This window comes from Myxocyprinus asiaticus, chromosome 45, assembly GCF_019703515.2.
Source record: "Myxocyprinus asiaticus isolate MX2 ecotype Aquarium Trade chromosome 45, UBuf_Myxa_2, whole genome shotgun sequence".
NCBI lineage: Eukaryota > Metazoa > Chordata > Actinopteri > Cypriniformes > Catostomidae > Myxocyprinus > Myxocyprinus asiaticus.
Genome location: NC_059388.1, coordinates 5,246,439 through 5,262,150, shown reverse-complemented (window position 1 = coordinate 5,262,150; position 15,712 = coordinate 5,246,439). Strand labels below are relative to the sequence as shown.

Sequence of the window (15,712 nt, the reverse complement as noted above, 5' to 3'; positions counted from 1 at the left end):
AAAAAGATGTTTCGTGTGTGCCGCTCTTTTAGAGAAATATATTCTTTTAGAGAAATATACTCTTATTTCTGCCGAAGTGCCCAGGGGTATTCTCTGCAGTGCACCAGTGCAGAGGAGGGAGAAGCCGCTGAAATGCGCAGTCAGATCCAGCAGAGGTGAATGAACAGTCGTGGGAATTCAGCTTAGTGAGCATGACCGTTCGGCTCCGAAGAGAAAATCTGAATGAGTGGTTGCATACCAGCTCCTTTTATACCGGTATGTCCGGGGGAGTGGCATGCAAATACCACTTGCCAATTTTCATTGGCCTTTTATCAAAGACCAGAGGTGTCTCGGGCTCCCAAGAGTGACCCCTAGTGTCACTACATCGACACAACGTCGAGTGAATGACAGATAGGGAACCTGTGATGAATGCAAATATGAGAATAAATTGTTACATTTATTGATCAAACTCTAGGATGAAGGCCAACTACTAATAAAGGACTACAATCGCTGTCTTTAACTTACAGCATCAGATCAGTATCAAATATTTTTACCATATCAGATATCTGCATGTTTGTTTGTTTTTTTTATACTTTTTTGCTATTTTATGCTATTATACTTTTGGCTCATGTTACGACTTGCATGCTCTTCAGGACTCATACCTTGGTCCTTTGCATCACAACGCTCTATCGGTTGAGCTACTATGCAATTTGATCACACTTGAACAAGCTTGTAAATGCAGTTATGTAATGCAGACATTAAAATGTATCGCCTTACAAGTAATGTACTTTATTGAAAGTGTTTAGATGGCATAAGATAGCATTGTGTGAGGAACAGTGTGAAAAAAAAGTGTTTATGAACCTATAAGCTGCCGTTTTACATATAATTTGTGGTAAAGGAAATACAAATTGTTGTTTTAGCCTCTAGTGTTTATTTCACCAGAAAAATGCCACGATACGTACAAGTCACATTAAAATAATTTCGCTAAAATGTAGGGAAAGTAACAGGTTGAAGGATTATGTCATTTGAAGTACAAAGCCATGAATCAGAGTTCTTTTCAGTTCTTGTTTTAAATGTATTTACAAACTCTGAATCATAGAACAGTACTGTAGAGATGGGGTGGGCTCCTATGGCCCTTCTGGTTTCTTATGGCCTGCTGTCCCGGTCATTGATTGGTTGGTTGCACTCCTCTCCATGAGGTGTTCAGTTTACCTATTAATCTGCCATTACTGCTTCTTGAATTCCCTGAATGAGCAACAGAGAGTGATAGCTCCTCTTTAGCCTTCTAAGCTGGTTGTCTCTGTTGTCTTTTCTCTGAGACTGGAGTCAGTTTTAGATCTGTCTGTCAGGGTTGCACATTTCTGGGGCTTGAAGCTCAATCTCAATATGCTTGCCAGTTGTTTGCTCTAGTACTTTGATCTCCTCTTTTCTAAACTGCTTTCTTAGGCGCATAATGACAGCAATGACAAAGAAGTAGGAACAGCCACTCAAACATGTGATGAGGCCCAGGAATATGACTCTGTAAACAGAACATCAAATGAGATCCAGGCCTAATGAGAGCAATATACAGTATAATCACACATACACACCTGTACATATCTGAGTCATACATACGACAGGCCCCTCGGCCTCCACATCTTTTCATTCCCCATTTCAAACATGTTGAGTCGATAAGAGCTCCAAAATACATTGGAGCAGGTATACCACCTTCAGAAAAAAATATTTCCAGTTTAGAAAAAACATTCAAAGGGTCATTCTCAGGAAACTTTGCCATTTATGTCCCTAATTATATTTACTGATATAATTAAGCCATATAATTTGATAGCTTACATGTACCTCTGTTAAAAGTATAATGCAAAATAAATATTAAACATAAAACAATATTTATACATGATTGTTTTTCATCTGAATATTAGTCAGTTTGTATCTTCATCACAATTATATTTTAATGGCTTAAGTAAAATGAAATCAAATTCTACTTAAATATTTCTTTTGTGGAAATGAAAATATCATATTTTTGCTGTCTGTGTAGTTTTTGTCCTAAAATGTGTTGTGCATTTTCTGAGAAAACAGAATTTGTAACGTTGAAACGTTATAACCCTGTCATACTGACATTTCCCTGTTTAAAAGTAGTTTTTTTTATTATTTTTTTTTATCAGATTTATCAGAAAATGTATCATATTTGAGATAATGACATAATAAATTTTGACCCAATGGTACAAACAGTGTTATGTTTCTTTTACTGTCTTTCAGTATTCACTGTCAAACAATTTCCTCATCAAGTTCAATAGTTCAACTCTGTTATGGGTAAACATAACAGTGGTAAATGTTTTACCGGAGGAAAAAAAAAAACGTTTTATTTATTTATGTATTATTATTATTATTATTAGTAGTAGTATGGAATATCTGACACCTGCACACAAAATATTGTCCAGCCTGTGATTTATTGTTGTTTTCTTGCCCAGGTTAGATAAATTAATATTCATTAACTGTTATCTAAATTTTTGTACCTAGCGTTCGCATCACAAGTGTTTGAACGCCCAAGGCCAGTGACTTCAGCTCAGGTGTAATGCATCTGAAAATATTTTAAATAAACATATGCAGCATGTTATTTTTCAGGTATAAAAACCCACACATCTTTACAAATCAAAACTCACCCTTTTCCTGTTACTTATTTTTAACTGAAAAAGTTGTTTAATCAATTAAATAATTAAAAATAAAATGTATACAAAAATAATGTAATACTTTTAATGTTTAAAAAACGGATTTCATGTGTGTGTGTGTGTATGTGTGTGTGTGTATGTATATACTGTACACACACACACACACACACACACACACACACACACACGAAATCCATTTTTTAAACACTAAAAGTATTAAATGAAACACTAAAAAAAATATATAAATTGGTACACTGGACTTCTAAATAATAATGATAAAAAAATAAAAATAATAATAATAAACAATCCTGTTAGTAACTGACCGTATAACGACCATGTATCCAGGGGTTGTGCCCAGAGAGTTGATGAAGGAGCTGAGGACAGAGACTGCCATGTAGAAGGTGAAACTTCGGGTGCATTCGGGCCCTCTGGGACACTGGCCTAGAGAAACAGACCTACTGCCCTCTACTGGTGAGGGTGTCAAGACACAGCTACAGTTGTGGAAAACCTGTGATCAATGCAAATATGAGGATAAATTGTTACATTTATGGATCAAACTCTAGGATGAAAGCCAACTACTAATTAAGGACTACCATCGCTGTCTCTAACTTACAGTATCAGATCAGTATCAAATATTTTTACCATATCAGAAATCTGCATGTTTTTTTTTATTATTATTTTTTTTACAATATTTCAATGTTTTATCTTTATGTTTATAGATGCATTGTCTATGTGAAAGTGTCCTCACCAGCAGCACTTGTCTAGAACTCAGGGGGATTTTATGTATGTCTACAGTAATTGTGGAGCCACACCAGCATGTATGTGTATGTTTATTTTTAAGCAGTAGCAAGTTTTGTACTTGCTCTGCAGCATCAGCGTGAGCAGATGTAGCCCACCAAGGCCAAACCTACTAACTCGTCATATTCATTATAATACTTTAAATGTATTCTACCATGTATTCTCCTTTACTTTAAAAAAAATTACCTGACAGTTTTGACTCTTTTTAGTGTCTTTTGTATTGAGACTTTGGTAACATTTTACAATAAGATTCCATTCGTTAACCGTTCATTAGGTATCATGAACAAACAAGGAAAAATAAATTTTTTTTTACAGCATTTATTAAACTTTGTTAATGTTAGTTAATAAAAACACAATTGTTCATTATTAGTTCATGTTAGTTCATAGTGCATTAACTAATGTTAACAAACGCAACTTTTGATTTTTAATAATGTATTTAAACTAAGATGAATAAATGTTATAAAAGTATTGTTCATTGTTAGTTTATGATAACTAATGTTCCCTATCTGTCACTCACTCAACGTTGTGTCGATGTAGTGACACTAGGGGTCACTCTTGGGAGCCCCAAAGACCTCTGCTTTTTGAAAAAAGGCCAATGGGAATTGGCGAGTGGAATTACCGTACATATGGGTATACAAGGAGCTGGTATGCAACCACTCATTCAGATTTTCTCTTCGGAGCCGAGCGGTTGCATTCAGTGCACTGAATTCAATTTCTCCTTACCGTTCACCTCATACTGCTGGATTTACAGCGCATTTCAGCGGCTTCTCCCCCTCTGCACCCCTGGAGTGCAAAGAACGCCCCTGGGTGCTTCGACAGAACAAAACAAAAGCGTAGATTCTAAAAGAGTATATTTTCAATTCTAAAAGAGCGGCACACACGGAACGTCTTTTTAAAGATGCCTTTCCGTTTGTGTGTTATTCCTGGTTTCGGCCATTATCTCTCCGCTTCTGACGGCCACGATCGCTGTCTTACGTGTCTGGGCGCTGCCCATGCGGAGACATCGTTCGTGGATGGGTCTTGTCCTCATTGCGAGAACATGACCATGGCAACGTTGTGGTTGCGGCTTGCCTTCGTAAGAAAGCAAGCCACCTCAGTGGCTCCCCGCCTCGGTCCTTCTACCTACGGTTATGAGGCCACGTCGGTTAGCACTGGGGGCGATATGGGGACCTCAGTGGGAGCACCTCCACCGGGTAATCCCCCACGGACCTCCCATTCCTCAGCATGCTCGCTTGCCCCGGTCAGGCTCTCGGATGAGACTGCCGGCTCGTCTCAGGGTGAGTTCGACCTCTTATTCGGAGCCCGGGAAGATGATGAGTTATCGAGCGCAGCATCGGAGAGTGGGCTCGTCCAGTCTGACGTGGAGGCTTTGGCTGGGCTTCCTCCTTTGGGTATGGTCGCCCAGTCTCAGTCCGACGTGGAGATGACGGACATGCTTTTCCGGGCAGCTGCGAGCGTCGGGCTAGAGTGGAACCCTCCACTCTCCCCTGAACCCTCACAGCTTGATGATTGGTTCCTGGGCCCAGAGCGCCGCTCACGGCCGCGCCCCGCCCCGGTCCCTTTCTTCCCGGAAGTGCATGAGGAGCTGACAAGATCATGGGGGGCAACTTTTATTACCCGATCCTGATTTTTCAGCTCCCCCACTCTCACTACCCTCGATGGTGGGGTGGCCAGGTGGATAAGGTGCTCATGGTGCACTTGTGCCTGCAGAGGGCCACCACCTGTTGCAGGCGCTCAAAGCTCCCATCCAGGGCCTATAGGTTTACGTCATCTCTGACTGCTAAGGCCTGGACAAGCTGCCTCCGCCCTGCACGCCATGGCTCTCCTGCAGCTACACCAAGCCAAGGTGATAAAATAGCTGCACGAGGGTAGTTCTGGCTCAGGATTGATGCAGGAACTGCACTCGGCGACCGACCTCACTCTCTGGGCGATGAAGGTCACGGCGCGGTCTCTCGGGCAGGCGATGTCCACCCTGGTGGTCCGGGAGCGCCACCTTTGGCTCAACCTGGTCGAGATGAGAAAGGCTGATAAGGCATGGTTCCTTGATGCCCCCATTTCCCAGGTTGGCCTGTTCCACGACACCGTCAAGGACTTTGCCCAGCAGTTCTTGGCGGTAATGGAGGCTATTCAACACATCCTGCCCCGGCACGGCTCAAGACCCCACACCCCGTCTGCTCGTCATCAAAGGTGTCCTCCTGCAGCAACAGCACTGGCTCCACCGCAGCCCGCTCCTGCGGCCCGGCCCCGGTGTGGAGCCCACCGCAGGAAGCAGACACCACCCGTCTCATGGCCAGCCGCCAAGAACCCAAGGAAGGCTTCAAAGCGCCCCTGAGATGGGCGACCCAGGGACGAGGAAACCCACTTCTATGGAGATGGTAGACAGACCACTCCATCCCCCGGTGGAGGGTCGGGAGGAGAATCTTTAGTTCCATTTTTTGCCGCATGCCCAAGGGGCTGCGGTACCCAAAACTTCAACAAAAGAGTGGTTTTATTTTTCCCTGGGTCACATGTCAGGTGTGCACAGCCGTCGTCACGACCGCCATCCACCATCCCATTTTGGCAGGTTTGGAACTCCAGCGGCGGACTCCCCGCCCCTGTGCACCCAGCTGTGGCATAAACATGCCCACACCGGGTTGGTTCCGATGGACTGCGGGGACAATATTCCTCCCTCCCCCTCCTCAACCAATGTTATGGTGGGTGTCAGGAGCCACGTAAGTGCTTCGATGTCTCTGGACTCAGCACGGCCACGGGGTTCGAGCCCCCTCAACGTGGCGCCTCAGGCTCCGCCCCACCGCGAGGCCCCACCCGCCGGTACGTCTGACGTGATTGTCCCCTTGGTCCCCCTCGCCTGGAGTTTGGACGCGTGGCTCGCAATGGCTGACCCGGACCGTCCGACTGGGCTACTCGATTCAGTTCACCAGGCGCCCGCCCAGGTTCAGCGGCATCCGCTTCACCTCGGTGACGGCGAGAACGCCGCTACCTTGCATGCGGAGATCACTACCCTTCTACGGAAGGGTGCGATAGAGCCTGTCCCTCCAGCCAAGATGAAGAAGGGGTTTTACAGCCCCTACTTTATCGTACCAAAGAAAGGCGGTGGGTTGCTGCCAATCTTGGACCTGCGAGTACTGAACTAGGCCTTGCACAGAGTCCCATTCAAGATGCTGACGCAAAAACACATTTTAGCGAGTGTTCAGCATCAGGATTAGTTCGTGGTGGTAGACCTGAAGAATGCGTACTTCCACGTCTCGGTCTTACCTCGACACAGACCCTTCCTGTGATTTGCTTTCGAGGGCCAGTCATACCAATATAAGGTCCTCGCCTTCGGCCTGTTCTTGTCCCCTCGCATCTTCATGAAGGTCACAGAGGCAGCCCTTGCCCCGCTAAGGGAAGTGGGCATCCACATCCTCAATTATCTCAATGACTGGCTTATCCTAGCTCACTCTCGGGATGTGTTGTGTGCACACAGGGACATGGTGCTCATGCACCTCAGCCGACTGGGGCTTCGGGTCAACTGGGAAAAGAGCAACCTCTCCCCGGTTCAGAGCATCTCTTTTCTCGGCTTGGAGTTGGACTCAGTCTCGATGATGGTGCGCCTCACGAATGAGCGCACACAGTCGTTGCTGAACTGTCTGAAGGCATTCAGACAGAAGACAGCGGTTCCACTGAAACTTTTTCAGAGGCTCCTGGGGCATATGGCATCCTCAGCAGTGGCCACATCTCTCGGGTTGATGCATATGAGACCACTTCAGCACTGGCTTCAGACTCGAGTCCCGAGATGCGTGGTCGTAACGCCAATCTGTCACCGCCTCTTCAGCCCTTGACCGACCTTGTATTTCTATGGGCAGGGGTTCCCCTAGAGCAGGTCTCCAGGTGCGTCGTGGTTATGACGGACGCCTCCAAGATGGGCTGGGGCACTGTATGCAACGGGCAAACAGCCGCTGGATCCTGGACTGGCCCGTGGCTGCATTGGCACATCAACTGCCTCGAGTTGTTGGCAGTACTGCTCGCCCTGCGGAGGTTCCGGCCGTTGATCCAGGACAAGCACGTGTTGGTCCGGATGGACAACATGGCGACGGTAGCGTACATCAACCATCAAGGCGGTCTATGCTCCCGTTGCATGTCACAACTTTCCCACCGTCCTCCTCTGGAGTCAGTGCCTCAAGTCGCTGCGAGCCACTCACATCCCAGGCGACCTCAACACCGCGGCGGATGCACTGTCACGACAGGCTATGCTCAGGGGAGAGTGGAGACTCCACCTCCATGTAGTCCAGCTGATTTGGAGTCGATTTGGTCGAGCACAGGTAGACCTGTTTGCTTCCCAGAAATCCTCCCACTGCCTACTTTGGTACGCCCTGACTGAGGCACCCCTCGGTATAGACATGCTGGCACACAGCTGGCCCCCGGGATTACGCAAATATGCATTTCCTCCAGTGAGCCTACTTGCACAGACCCTGTGCAAGGTCAGGGAGGACGAGGAGCAGGTCGTCCTAGTAGCACCCTACTGGGCCACCCAGATGTGGTTCTCAGACCTCACACTCCTCGTGACAGCCACCCCCCCACCCCCGGCAAATTCCCCTGAGGAAGGACCTTCTTTCTCAGGGACAGGGCACCATCTGGCACCCGTGACCAGACCTCTGGAATCTCCACGTCTGGCCCTTGGACGGGACGCAGAAGACCTAAGTGGCCTACCGCGGTGGTAGACACGATCACTCAGGCTAGGGCTCCCTCTACGAGGCGCCTGTATTCCTTGAAGTGGTGTCTGTTCGCTAAGTGGTGTTCTTCCCATCGTGAAGACCCCCAGAGATGTGCAGTCGGATCGGTGCTTTCCTTCCTGCAGGAGAGGCTGGAGGGGTGGCTGTCCCCCTCCACTTTGAAGGTGTATGTAGCCACCATTTTGGCACATCACGATGCAGTGGATGGTAAGTAATTGGGGAAGCACGACTTGATAATCAGGTTCCTGAGAGGTGCTAGGAGGTTGAATCCCTCCAGACCGTGCCTCATCCCCTCGTGGGACCTCTCTGTAGTCCTTCGGGGTCTATGGGGAGCTCCTTTTGTGCCCCTGGAGTAAGTTGTGATTAAGGCACTCTCTTTGAAGACTGCCCTCCTGACTGTGCTCACTTCCATCAAGAGGGTAGGGGACCTGCAGGCGTTCTCTGTCAGCGAATCATGCCTGGAGTTCGGTCCAGGTTACTCTCATGTGATCCTGAGACCCTGACCGGGCTATGTACCCAAGGTTCCCACAGCCCCTTTTAGTGATCAGGTGGTGAACCTGCAAGCGCTGCCCCAGGAGGAGGCAGACCCAGCCTTGGCGTTGCTGTGTCCGGTGCATGCTTTACGCATCTATTTGGATCACACTCAGAGCTTTAGAAGCTCCAAGCAGCTCTTTGTCTACTTTGGTGGACAGCGGAAAGGAAGCGCTGTCTCCAAACAGAGAATCGGCCACTGGGTCGTTGATGCCATCGTGATTGCATATCACGCTCAGGACGTGCCGCCCCCTGTGGGGTTACGATCCCACTCTACTAGGAGTGTAGCGGCCTCCTGGGACCTGACCAGTGGTGCCTCTTTGGCAGATCTCTGCAGAGCAGCGGGCTGGGCAACACCCAACACATTTTCATGGTTCTACAATCTCCAGGTTGAGCCGGTTTCGTCCCGTGTATTGCCAGGTATGAGCAGGTAAGTTCCGGGACAGCTGGCCGGGTATACCACTTGCGTATAGTGCCTTTCCCCTCCCTTGAGGTGAAGACGTGCACTTTTGACCCCAGTCATATTCACAAGCTGCGATCCCTGGATGACTTTCCTCCTTAGCCCTGTGGCAGACGAGTTTGCGGAGAAACTCGCTGCCAGCCCAGTACATGTGCTAATTAGGCCCTGTACTGGGGTAGGTGCTCCACATGTGCTGGTTCCCCGTAGGTGACCCCATGTGATATCTTCCGCTAAATCATTTCCATCTGTAAATGACGTCTTTCTTGGGCAGAGGCCCCTCTGCCCCGGTCACCAGGTTTGTAGAAACTCCTCCCCCCTCGGGTGGAACCTACCATGGGACTTCTCCACATGACATACTTCCGACAAGACACGGTAAGACCATGTGACATATTTCCACTCAAAATCCCCCCCCCCTTCTCTGGGTGGGGTGTGGTCTCCGCAGTGTCTTCCCCTTGGGAGTGACCCCCCCCCCCCCCCGACGTAGACAAATTCCACTCTTTTTGGGGAGAAAAAAGTGGAAAAGAGGCCACGGCTGGGCTAGCCTGTCCCTATTTGTTGGGCAGTCGACTTGTTCCCAAAGGACCATTCGACGCTCATAAGAGCACTGGGGGAGGTTACGTGATGGCCTGGTGTGCTGGCTACGAGGCACACAGCGGTCTGCCCATCTCGCACCGCCAGTCCACGTAACATCTACATCGACACAACGTCGAGTGAGTGACAGATAGGGAATGTCCTGGTTACTTTCGTAACCTCCATTCCCTGATGGAGGGAATGAGACGTTGTGTCTCTCTTGCCACAACACTGAACTACCTGCTGAAATGGCTGGGACCTTGTCTCGGCTCCTCAGCACAAAACCTGAATGAGTGGTTGCATACCAGCTCCTTTTATACCCATATGTCGGGGGGAGTGGCATGCAAATTCCACTCGCCAATTCCCATTGTCCTTTTTTCAAAAAGCAGAGGTGTTTGGGCTTCCAACAGTGACCCCTAGTGTCACTACATTGACACAACATCTCGTTCCCTCCATCAAGGAATAGAGGTTATGAAAGTAACCAGGACTTTAACTAATGTTAACAAATGGAAACTTATTGTAAAGTGTTACCGAGATTTTTTTAAACATTGCAATTGATATACAGTTACATTGGAGTTACCATATTTTTGCCATGTCCAGAGGAGCCCGTGCATCCTGCCAAGCATGGTGACACATATGTAATGCCACTGTCAGAGCACACTGGATCCCATTCAGATGTTGAGCAAGAACAGTTCTGGTTACACTGAGAGATGAGTGAATGCTCATCATACAATATCTCAGCAGTCCTGAGGAGGAATTCTGTGATTGGTGATTGGTGCTAGTGAAAAATACAGTTGCTCTTTGGGTCATTCTATAAAATGGGTGCCATTTGTGTTTACATTTATAAGGAAAAATTACTTTAACAATGAACAACTTATGCCAAATTGTATTATGTATTTGATTTGTAGTATTTAATAATTTTCATTTGTCAAATTGTTCAGAAGGTATACAGTAGGTTGATATGTGATTTTGGGCCATGGACAAAAATACATTGGCTTATATCTTCTAAACTATTTTTGATGAATCAAAAATCTTTCATTAACCATTTTTCAAGAGGGTATCTAGATGATACATGCAAAATTTTGTGGGAATCGGACCAACTGTCTAGGAGTAGTTCAAAAAAGTATGTTTTTCAAAAAACACAAAATAGAATGGGGAGACATGAAAAAAGCAATCGAATATATACTCTTTGTTTAGCTAATCCTTGCAAGTTTGCAAACACCCTACCTAAAAGGTAAAGAGTTCTTAGTAATCAAATTACTTTACTCTTCTCTCAAATTTGATAATTTTGGTAATTTTTTCCACTTTTCCAAACTGCTTGGACATCGATTGCCACTTAGGGCTATATTTTCCCTTTGTCATTCCGTAGCCTTTTTAGCCTGTCCCCACCCCCTTGTTTCCAAATTCTCTTTGCGGTGTTAGCAAATATCTACATTTTGATAAAAACAAAATATATGGAAATAAAGACAAATATTTTGTCTTTATTCTCTCTACATAAGCCTGTATTTTTAGATTTTTTGGTTGACTTAAAGTATTATTAAAAAGACTTGGAAGTTGTGTCCTTACGTTGTGCATCAACCCTATTAAAGTAATTAATTGTTCCTTAAATCAACAAATAACTAAAATAAAAGTCATAATTACATCATCATCCTTTCAGTGTCAGGGAGAAATCCAACTAGACACAAAGACTAAAAGGGAGAACACCAAAGCAACACCTTGACAAGCAAAACATCGACAACAAACTGGCACTAGATAGAGCATCCAGGGATATTTAATAAAGGGAGAAATGAGGAGGGTAACAAGGAGGTCTGGTGTGACAAATGAAATAATAATCAGTCAAACAAGGTAGCATGGTTAGCACCCATAACAGACTGAGAGGAAAGCACACGACAACACAAACAAAAGGCATGTTTACAGACAACAAAGAAACTGAACACAAAAAAACAGAAAATGACAGAAGGTCACATGGTAAAGGAACAAACACAGGAACCATGTGCTCATACATAACTAGACACAACATGACTATAAACAAAAGCTGACTCTTGCAAAAGGATCCTGTCACAAAAAAGGATGCCTGACATCGCAAAAGGTAACATCTAACACAGAACGAGACTGACCATACCAGAAAACCAACAAAGACAAGGACATGATGGGGGCAAGGCTACCCTGTCCATAGGAACACCAAGGGAGAGGAGGGGAACCAAGGGGTCACCAAAAGAACAGACCAGGGCAAGACTGGCAAAACAGACCATGAAGGTAGCCATGAGAGGAAGGTGGGGCCAGATAGACTCGGGGTGGAGACAACGCAGGAAGACTTTGGTGCAAGGATCACCGGGTCCATCGGAGCAGGGAGCAGAGGGGCCTCTGCGGCAGGGACCTCTGAATCCACCAGAGCAGTAAGTAGAGGGACTTCCATGGCAGGGAATTTCGAGACCACCAGCATAGGGAGCGGTGGGGCCTCCATGGAAAACGACCTCCAGGACCACTGGAGCAGAGAGTGGAGGGCCTCCAAAGCAGGACTGTATGGGACCACTGTAGCAGGGAGCGGAGGGACCTCCGCAGCAGGGACCTCCGGGACCACTGGAGCAGGGAGAGAAGGGGGCTCTGCAGCAGGGACCACTGGAGAAGAGATCCTTCTGTAACAAGGTAAAAGGGAAAGGAGGAGGCGAGAACCGGCCTATAATATTAATATTAAAAATAATATTTTAATAATAAACTTAAGCAAAAAGACAAACACACACGGGTGTCGGGCAGCTGCCCGTTACTCTCTCTCTGTCACGCTACCGTCTCTGGTGGCCTTTATCCCTCTTGGGCTTAATCAGCCTAATTAGGGGCCGGGTGTGCAGAATCACGGCCTGGCCCCGCCCTCCACCTGCCACATTCCTCTCTCGTTCTCTCAGGCCAGGGAGCCCCCGGCATGACGGAGGGGGGTTGCCCTTCCGGCCCTGTCTGCTGTCAGGCCATCCCCATCTTCCTGTATCTGGGAGGGGACAAGGGGAGGGAAACAACAACAAAAAACGTGTGGTACTTACACACTGTAACAGTGATAATACCAAACAAAAACACAATAATAATATTTAAAAAGAGAGGGAAAGGCCAACACGGAGTGGCAGCGGGAGAGAGAGAGAAACGCCGATACGCCGTAGCCTGGTCCTCGTCCAGTCCTCCACCCTTTTCTAGTGGAAGACAGCCGCGCCTCCCCGGGTGGATCGGAGGCAGTCCTCCGGCCCCTGCTGGACAGAACGCCCCGCCGTGTTTTTGGTGGACGGAAGGGGTCTCCCCCGCCCCTGGCAGCGGTCCTCCCGCTCCAGGCGGTCGGCCAGGAGCCCCTCCCCGCTCGCGGTTGGTGGTTCTCTGACCCAGATGCATTTTAGCGGCTGGTAGGGGTCTCCTTCACCCCTGACAGTGGCCCTGACCACTCCAGGTCGCTCACGGCCGCGCCCCGCACCGGTCCCTTTCTTCCCGGAAGTGCATGAGGAGCTGACAAGATCGTGGGGGTACCTTTTACTACCCGATCCTAATCTTTCAGCTCCCCCGCTCTCACTATCCTCGATGGTGGGGCGGCCAAGGGGTATTCGGTGATCCCCCAGGTGCCCGAAGCTCCCGTCCAGGGCCTGTAGGTTTATGTTGTCTCTGACGGCTAAGGCCTATGGTGCCGCTGGACAAGCCGCCTCCGCCCTGCACGCCATGGCTCTTCTGCAGGTACACCAAGCCAAGGTGCTAAAAGAGCTGCACGAGGGTAGTTCTGACCTGGGATTGATGCAGGAACTGCGCTTGGCGACCGACCTCGCTCTTAGGGTGTCCAGGAGCGCCACCTTTGGCTCAACCTGGTCGAGATGAGAGAGGCTGACAAGGCACGGTTCCTTGACGCCCCCATTTCCCAGGTTGGCCTGTTCGATGACACCATCGAGGACTTTGCCCAGCAGTTCTCAGCGTCTGCTTGTCGCCAAGGGCGTCCTCCTGCAGCAATAACACCGGCTCCACCGCAGCCCACTCCCACGGCCCAGCCCTGGCGTGGAGCCCACCGCAGGAAGCAGATGCCACTCATCTCACGGCCGGCCACCAAGAACCCAAGGATGGCTTAAAAGCGCCCCTGAGACGGGCGACCCAGGGACAAGGAAACCTGCTTCTATGGAGCTGGTAGACAGACCGCTCCATCCACCGGTGGAGGGCTGGGAGGAGAATCTTTTGTTTAATTTTTTGCCGCATGCCCAAGAAGCTGCAGTACCCAAAATTTCAACAAAAGAGTGATTTTCTTGTTCCCTGGGTCACATGTCAGGTGTGCATGGCCGTCATCATGACCGCCGTCCACCTTCCCATTTTGGCAGGTTTGGCGCTCCAGCGGCAGACCCCCCTCCCCTGTGCGTCCAGCAGTGGCACAAACATGCCCACACCGGGTTGGTTCCGATGGACTGCGGGGACGATATTCCTCCTACCCCCTCCTCGACCAATCTTATGGTGGGTGTCAGGAGCCAGGTAAGTGCTACGATGTCTCTGCACTCAGCACGGCCACAGGGTTCGAGCCCCCTCGACGTGGCGCCTCAAGCTCCACACCGCCGCAAGGCCCCACCCACCGGTACATCTAACGTGATTGTCTCCTTGTTCCCCCTCGCCCGGAGTTTGGACACGTGGCTTACGCTTTCCAACCTGTCGCAATGGCTGACCCGGACCGTCCGACTCAGCGACGCAATTCAGTTTGCCAGGCACCCACCCAGTGGCGTCCACTTCACCTCAGTGAAGGGCGAGAATGCCACTACCTTACCTGCGGAGATCACTACCCTTCTACGGAAGGGTGCGATAGAGCCTGTCTCTCTGGCCGAGATGAAGAAGGGGTTTTATAGCCCCTACTTTATCGTATCGAAGAAAGGCGGTGGGTTGCGGCCAATTTTGGACCTGCAAGTACTGAACCGGGCCTTGCACAGACTCCCGTTCAAGATGCTGACGCAAAAACGCATTGTAGCGAGCGTCCGGCATCAGGATTGGTTCGCGGCGGTAGACCTGAAGGATACGTACTTCCACGTCTTGGTCTTACCTCGACACAGACCCTTCCTGCGGTTTGCATTCGAAGGCCGGGCATACCAGTACAAGGTCCTCCCCTTAGGCCTGTCCTTGTCCCCTCGCGTCTTCACGAAGGTCGCAGAGGCAGCCCTTGCCCCACTAAGGGAAGTGGGCATCCGCATCCTCAATTATCTCGACGACTGTCTTATCCTAGCTCCTTCTCGGGATGTGTTGTGTGCGCACAGGGACCTGGTGCTCACGCACCTCAGCCGACTGGGGCTTTGGGTCAACTGGGAAAAGAGCAAGCTTTCACCGGTTCAGAGCATCTCTTTTCTCGGCTTGGAATTGGACTCAGTCTCGATGATGGTGTGCCTCACGAACGAGCGCGCACAGTCGGTGCTGAACTGTCTGAAGGCGTTCAGACAGAAGACAACGGTTCCACTGAAACTTTTTCAGAGGCTCCTGGGGCACATGTCATCCCCAGCGGTGGCCACACCGCTCGGGTTGATGCATATGAGACCGCTTCAGCACTGGCTTCATCTCTAGGTTCCCCTAGAGAAGGTCTCCAGGCATGTCGTGGTTATGACGGACGCCTCCAAGATGGGCTGGGGCACCATATGCAATGGGCAAACAGCCGCCGGATCCTGGACTGGCCCATGTCTGCATTGGCACATCAACTGTCTCGAGTTGTTGGCAGTACTGCTCACCCTTCCTTCTCTTACAGGGGGTAAAGTGATGCTGAGGGTTCTAGGGAAGCTGCAGTAGACTCTGGTACCTCATCTTGAAGTGGGGGTTTGGGATCCCCATGGTGGGACACATATCCCACAAAAGCCCAGAAGGAAAAAGTCCCCAGTCCTCCCATATCCCAAAAGCTGAGGGGCTCATTGAGATGGCTATTGAAGATGTCTTTGAGAGCTGCATAATTAAAGTCCCCAGCTTTTCCGAGCTGGGTGATACACTCTCTCCCAGAGCCCTGGTATTTGGGAGATGGGAAGATGAAG

General features: G+C 48.9%; 1 protein-coding gene across 1 annotated transcript in view; it reads right to left on the bottom strand.

The window, feature by feature from the left end:
* Positions 1 to 796: 796 nt before the first annotated feature.
* The window catches only part of LOC127435318 (solute carrier organic anion transporter family member 1C1-like), a 37,406-nt gene continuing 22,490 nt past the window's right edge, over positions 797 to 15,712 (bottom strand). The window contains exons 10-14 of the mRNA XM_051688711.1: positions 10,294 to 10,459; positions 2,966 to 3,150; positions 2,490 to 2,554; positions 1,569 to 1,686; positions 797 to 1,498 (exon numbers count right to left, since the gene is read on the bottom strand). Coding sequence (XP_051544671.1) covers positions 1,312 to 1,498; positions 1,569 to 1,686; positions 2,490 to 2,554; positions 2,966 to 3,150; positions 10,294 to 10,459 — 721 coding nt within the window. The 3' untranslated portion in view covers positions 797 to 1,311. The remainder of the gene's footprint in view (positions 1,499 to 1,568; positions 1,687 to 2,489; positions 2,555 to 2,965; positions 3,151 to 10,293; positions 10,460 to 15,712) is intronic.